Source organism: Pygoscelis adeliae, unplaced genomic scaffold, assembly GCF_000699105.1.
Source record: "Pygoscelis adeliae isolate BGI_AS28 unplaced genomic scaffold, ASM69910v1 Scaffold186, whole genome shotgun sequence".
In the NCBI taxonomy this organism is placed as follows: domain Eukaryota; kingdom Metazoa; phylum Chordata; class Aves; order Sphenisciformes; family Spheniscidae; genus Pygoscelis; species Pygoscelis adeliae.
In genome coordinates, this window is record NW_008825071.1 from 2,473,615 (window position 1) to 2,480,589 (window position 6,975).

At 38.4% G+C, this 6,975-nt stretch overlaps 2 protein-coding genes across 4 annotated transcripts in view; one reads left to right on the top strand and one right to left on the bottom strand.

The window, feature by feature from the left end:
• The window catches only part of LYRM4 (LYR motif containing 4), a 134,386-nt gene extending 127,429 nt beyond the window's left edge, over positions 1-6,957 (bottom strand). Inside the window, exons 1-2 of the mRNA XM_009326528.1 lie at positions 6,760-6,957; positions 5,309-5,379 (exon numbers count right to left, since the gene is read on the bottom strand). Of these exons, the coding sequence (XP_009324803.1) occupies positions 5,309-5,379; positions 6,760-6,957 (269 nt within the window). The remainder of the gene's footprint in view (positions 1-5,308; positions 5,380-6,759) is intronic.
• FARS2 (phenylalanyl-tRNA synthetase 2, mitochondrial) overlaps positions 1-6,975 on the top strand; it is a 246,633-nt gene that overhangs the window by 17,999 nt on the left and 221,659 nt on the right. The window lies entirely within an intron of this gene.

Below are 6,975 nucleotides of genomic sequence, written 5' to 3' on the forward strand. Positions count from 1 at the left end.
GCTTCGTTGTGGGTGGGGAGTGGGAAGTCCCCTTCACTCTCCCCTGGAGGGTAATGTGGTACATGCAGACCATGACTTCTCTGCTGTCTTCTGTTGAACATGTACTCAGTATTTGGCAGAGCGCCACTCTCTTCCACTTATCTTTCTGTTGAGTCCAGCCTTATTCCTTGGTGGATCCTATTGAAATCAGTGGACCTCTTTGTGGAGTTAGGAGCCATTGTTTGGTGTGTGTAAAACTAATCTGGTGGGAACCACAGAGATGAACTCATAAGCAGTAGTTGTAAACAGCTTCCGAGAGAGCTCAGCTTCCCTATCCCTTTGGAGAGCCAGTACTAAGCTATTGGACCTTGTTCCCAGGTTTCCATTTGTGGCTGTAAATTTTACTCTCGAATATGTTATTAAAACTGATATAGGCAACACTAGAAGAAAAGTCAATATAGATGAACATACAGCTTAACTTTAAATGTTTAAGTACATATTATGTGTGGCCACAGGTATAGGAAAAATCGAGAAATTTGATCGTACTGAACTCAGAATTACTTGTTTGTTACTTGCTAGTTAAGATTATTATGTCATGTTGCTTTTAAGGTTTGGGAGCACTGATATACCTGATCTTACTGCCTAGTGGCAGTACCATAAAGAGTATGCAGTTTGAGTTTCAGTTCCAATTTCTCTTTCTTGAATATGTTTACTAGAAAACAATAGAAATGTTTTTCCTTGCAGACATCTGGTATGTCTTTTCCTCCTTTCCCCTCCAGACATTGTACTGTCAGCACATCCTTTTGCAGCTCTTGCTCCCAGTTGTTTCTACTGGGACACTGAATATTACCAGATCTTTCTTACTTCTTGGCTTGCCCCTGCCCTTTTTTCCCCCCTCTTATTGTATGATTCCCCCTACCCTGTACAGTATTTTGTTATATGTAGCTGTTGAAAGAGTTTCTCTTGCCACTGCCCATCTATTTAAGGAAATGTCTGAGCACCCCATTATCCTCATTATAATTGCTGCATTATTTTCTTATTACCTATCCTTATGTCTATTCTTGCTCTGCTGTTTTAATAAATAGCCAGTCAGTGATACAGAAAGGACAGAGATAAATAACAGATGATAGATTTGAGGAGGTAAAGAGTGAAGTTCTACAGATTAGGTTTTCTGTTTTGTTGGTGTAAGGTTTTATAGTTTATATATAGTTTTACTTATTTAGTATATAGTGTAATACCTATTCTGGGGTTTATACTAATAATAAATTAGTGTAGTTGGTTCAATCAGCAATAGCTTGAGACCACTGAGAACTGATGTAATCCACAGTGATAAAGCTACTGGGTAATCAAGAGTGAAATTAATAGATATTTACATATATTTACATTTTTAGAGTTCTTACTGTGTTCTTGCAACTTTTCTGTATGCCAGTTTGCCTCTGGTGAATGACATATTTTATCCATGGCTTTGCAATCTTAGTAATTGGGGGTTTTTTTTGCACAATTATTCCGTTTGATGACTTTGCATTTCTGTAATATTGAGCTTTAAACTACAGTAAACAGACTGAAGTGATGGTAGCAGTAGTTTGTCATTTGTGATGGAGAACCATATCAACATAGTTGAATTTAGTTTGACCTCAATGATCCCCCCCCCCCCCAAATGTCAGTACAAAAAAAATGATCTTGATGTTTTCAGGAGGGATTTCTGTACAAAAGGGAGTCAACCTAGGTATCTGGCTTTTAACATCGATGATCTGGACCAGTAAGCAGTGATATGTATTCTATCTGTGTCAGTCAGAACTGCTTGAGAACCTATATATGTTTTCATCACTGGAGTCCATATTGTTTTTTATTTCAGTAGTTTAAGTCCCCCATCTCAAGTTCAAGGTATACTGCTGATACGGAAAGGTTTGGAGTCACTTTCTGGGGCTTTCCACTAACCTCTGAAATGAGACGGCACTCGAGTCACAGAATGGATTGGTAAAGAACAATTAGATTTTAATGCAGAAAACCCCTAAATGAATGTGACAGCTGAGGACCATGTGTGTTTCTCATCCTACTTCATTTCTTACAATTCATTTTCTATTCCAACTCGAACCTGTAGAGAAACCTGCCTGGTGGATATAAAATAGGCCATCTTTTGGAAGAAGATCAAAAATGTAGACTCCAAAGCAGTAATTGGTAACAGGTGCGTCCCTTCCATTTTAAATCATAGTACAAATGGCCCAGTATCTACTGCAAGGCATGTATAACAGATTAGTTCCTTGAATCGAGGCTGACATATGTAGCTAATAACACTGAGGCATTCCTACATTCGTTTATTTAATAATGTAGAAATAAAAGTGTTTTAAGAGATTAATAAAACAATACACTCAAAGCATAGGTATTAACCAAAATGCTTTGTGAGTGAGCATTTTTAACAGTTTTTGTGGTGAAACTTGCTCGTTTGCCTCATTTGAGGCAAATGAGCCCTTCAAATTGAGGCAAATTTGAAAGAGAGTGTCTGTCAGTTCTAAATTTCCCTCTCTGCTGTTGCACATCTTTATTTATGTTTGAAGTGTTCTCCTTTACTGCTGATCTTGGTGCTTTTTTAAGCAATGAGGCTCAATCCTACTGTCAGTTAAACCAGTACAGCTACATGAAGCATCTGACCCACAGGTCAGCGTTCTGTCCTTTTTGCTCTCATAAAGGACTGATATTATCACCTACAGAAGAATTGGTAGAGAGGGGATGGCGTGCTCATGTGGGAGATCTTTGAATAAAACTCATGTCTTCTTGAAAAGGAGAGGTGAAAATAATAATAAAAATAAATAAATGGATGACTACTAAATATTTTAGAACTTCACCCTGCTCAGAAATTTGCCTTAAGGAAGGTCATCTAGAGAGGAGGTAAGTAGAGGGAAATTCACATGAACTTTCAGTTCTATAGGTCCTTAAAATATGTTTTTCTCCTCCTTGTTCTTGTTTTTAATATAAAATAGGAAAGTTCAGCCATTACTGATGTGAAAGTAGGAAGGAGCATTATATCATCTAGACTGAGAGTGTGAGTGGGACGGTCAGAGGGATTTCATCTATTCTTTCCAATAACTTCTGGCTAGGGCAGGGCATATCTTTCGGAGAGATGTTCAGTCTCAGTGTAAATACGTCAGTTAATGGAAATTATATCACACATGTTCCCAGGTAATTTCAAAGAGCAAGAGAGATTGGATAGTAGTGTTCCTCAATCAACCAGAGAAAAGCATAAAGAAGTAACAGCTTGTAATCAAATACATATATGTAATTTGTGTGTGTATATGCACATGTACGCACACATATGTAAATGGCACTGCCATGAATGATTATCCACTGCGGCGAATTTGTTACCAGCTCCTGGGTAGGATCTATCCCAAATCAAGGCCTGTTGATAGACTGGGGAACAGTTCTATCTCAACACTGCTCCCTGCCTCAACTTTACCCAAACTAGTGTTTTTCCTTTCTAGATCTGTCCCTTTCCACAGTATGTGTGGCTTGGTCTTTTCTCACCTTTTCTTCTTTCTTCACAGATGTTGAAAGGGATCAGAGTGCTCCCGTATATTCAAACCAAGATTACAAACAATACATGCTTCATTTCCAAGAAATGTGAACAGAGTTTAATTGTGCTTCCTATTGTCAGAGCTTGCTCTTTAATTCATGTGTGGTAAAGCTAATTAAATTATACGCTGATAGTTTCAAACCATGATTTATTTTTCTATGTATTTGAAACAAAGTCTTTATGTTGGTGGTTGCAGTTGCCAGCCTTTGTTGTTCTGGGATTGGAAAATTACAAATTTACTTTTCTAAGCTTTTTCCATAAGGAAAGTATGCTTGTAAAATGAAGGCTTGGTTTCTGCTCTCATCCTCCCATTCCAGAAGCTGGAGATATTAAGTAGAATGCCAACTGATATGAGATGCTCTATAAAAATGTGATCATGAAAGGACAGGCATGGATGGAGACGTCTGCTTTATTTTTTGACATTGTTTTCTGAATTGGGAGGAGGACCTTTAGAGCTGAGCGGTTTTCCTATCTGTGCATCACTAAAATAGCTTCAAAAAACAGGAAGAGACAAACTTACTTTTACATGCCTGTCTTCTAACTGTTTGGGTTTTTTTTAGGGGTGACAAGAAAAAAATACCTCCAATGGAAGAAAATGTCAATTTTTGTTTTCCCCTCCAGGTATCACAAAGAAGTACTCCTCCCTCCCCAAGTGTAAACAAACAAATCAACCACAAAAATTCAGCTGATTTTCTTTCTTTTCTTTTTTTTAAATCTTTACAATTATTCCATTTTATGCCAGTGTGTTATTACTGTTTGTTCCTTCTAAAACTTTACAGACTCTTTGAAGTAATCAGTACGAGTTTAGGGGACAAGTGCGTAGCTACTTAAACCTGTGAATTATGATGGAAGACACTTCTATTAAAGTTTATGGTGTGTAGATAAAGGCTTGTAAGATTTTCAATTAACTTGAAGGATTAAAGCATTACAGCTATTGTTCCTGCCTTGTGAGAGGTGAAAAAATGGTAACCTGCTCGTTACATATGGGTAGTATTTAAGCAGAAAAAGCATTCTGTTTTCTTAATACTTCGGGAATGAAATTACTAGTTACTTCTGGGTTTTTGATAGACTCCTAAATAAAGGGGGACCTGCATGAAGGCTTGTGCAATAAATAGAGATAACTATCATGACACTGGAAAACAGATGTGCCAAAATAATACTTATTCTGGTTGATCGTGCATGCAGTATGCATTATAGGTTAATCTGAGGCCAAAAAAACAGAAGGATTAAATCTTTGGGTGCTGTGGGATGACAGGGCAAGAACAGCCTTGTGGTTTTGTTCTGGTATTTAATTGTCTTTTTTTTTTTTTCCCCTTAAAGTTCAATTTATTGTGTGTGAGAGAGAAGCTTCTCCGGGGAGTGATTCAGAGCAGGTGCCTCAAGTGAAAAAATCTTCTATTTAGTTGATAGAAGGAAACTTTGGTTCTTCAGGATGCTGAACATTCTGCTCTGATCTGCTGAAGCATTGAGAGGTGTTTAGTTTAAAGCATTATGAAGCCATTTAAAAGTATAAATGCTTTCCTGGGTTGGCGTCAGATCACAGAGCGACTTACAGGTGGGGAACTAGAGACTAGAGGAAGATTAGAGGAGTAGGAAAGAATCTTTATTGTAAATAAATAATGAAAGGCTGTGGCCAGAGAAGGTAAGATGTTTACAAAGAATAGAAGGAGGTTGTGAAGGAGGAGAGTGTGCTTACATATGCCTATGGCTGTGTATGAGCTTGTTGTGTTGAGAGGGAAGAAAATAGACTATGGAGCATACCTCAGTCGGATTAAAAGGTCAAGAAGAAATAATGACACAAGAGAAAGTTTTTGGAATATTGGCAAAATGCTCTAGGGGAAAAGAATGCAAAAAACAAACAGTTAAATAGGACATTGAAAATGTGTAATAAATATATAGGGGAGATAGAGTGGGTTAAAAAGAAGGTAAAACAGTGTTTTATGTGCTGCAGGAATTCTGACAGAAGTAAGTGAAGACTGTCTCTCCTTTTCAAATGGTGTTGTCTTCATCCCTTCCTATTCACACCTCACTGCACTGTCTGCTAACACCCTCTAGATGGTGTTGGGGGATACCGGCATGTTGAGTTTCTCCTAACTCCATGAGATAGGATAGCTATGTAGTGGTTGTGGAGGTTTTTTTGACATATAAAGTTATTTTTGACAAAGTGTTGGCATAATTGTAGGTGGTGTTTGAGCCAGTGTAGATTTAAACACTTAGATGAGGAAATCAAATACAGTCATGAAGAAAATGGTCTGTTATCCTTTATTTAAAACATTGCATGGATACTGTAGCCTTTTTTTTCATAAGGAGTTAGGAGCATACAGCAGAGTATTTCTAGAGGACCCATCTCTGATGGGGATTATGTAATAAATTTTGACTTGGCTTTTCTTTGGGTCACATGCCTGCATTTCTCAATGGCAGGACACTGCTTCAGAGCTCCGCAGTTTCCTTTTCTTAGCACAGCTAAAAGCCACTACCTCTGCTCTCTGGTAAAGTGGAATGAACACAGTCCTTAAAGAAATTACAACATTCTCTTGTGTGATCTGCAAGTAGTTGCAGCTGCTCTGTTGTTTGGAAAAACTGAACAACCTATCACCCCCCACATACCTGCTAGCAGAAATGGAGTGCCATTGCAAGAGTATTTTTGGCTTCTCATATGTAAGAATGGAAGTCAGTGTGTTAATGTTTGTTTGTTGGTTTTTTTTCCTTTTCTCTGTTTTCTTTGAAAACAAAAATCTTAAATTATTTTTAAAAATACTGAAAGGACAGAAGTTGAGTAGTCATCTTCCTCTTGAAAATCCCAGAATATTTTAAAACATTGTGCAGGACACAAAACATATGGCGTTATCTCTTTAATCATTTTTGTGTGGTGGGGAAATGCTGCTTTGCTTTCTGTGGAGTATATTAAATATGCTATTGTTGCGCAGGCTTAATGTTAACTATGCATTAGAGGAAACAGTGGCAAACAAAAGAGATTGAAACCTGATTATTGCATCATTATTGCATCATTATTCCCATATTTTCATAGGACAGTGCAGTGATGCTGCAATCTCTTTATCATCTTTGTGGCCCCTCCCTGGGCTTCACTGGGAATCCCAGAGCTGGACACCATACTCTAGCTGTGGCCTTACCAGTACCGAGCAGAGTGGAAGGATCACCTCCCTTGACCTGCTGGCAACGGTTTTCCTAATGCAGCCCAGGATGCTGTTGACCTTCTTTGTTGCATGAGACTGGCTCATGGTCCACTTGTCATCCATCTGGACTGTCAGGTCCTTTTCTGCAAAAGTGCTTTCCTGCTGGTCAGGCCCCAGCATACACTGATGCATGGTGTTGTTCCTCTCCAGGAGCAGGATTTTGCCCTTTGTTGAACTTGATGAGGTTCCTGTCAGCCCATTTATCCAGTCTGTCATGGCCCCTCTGAATAGCAG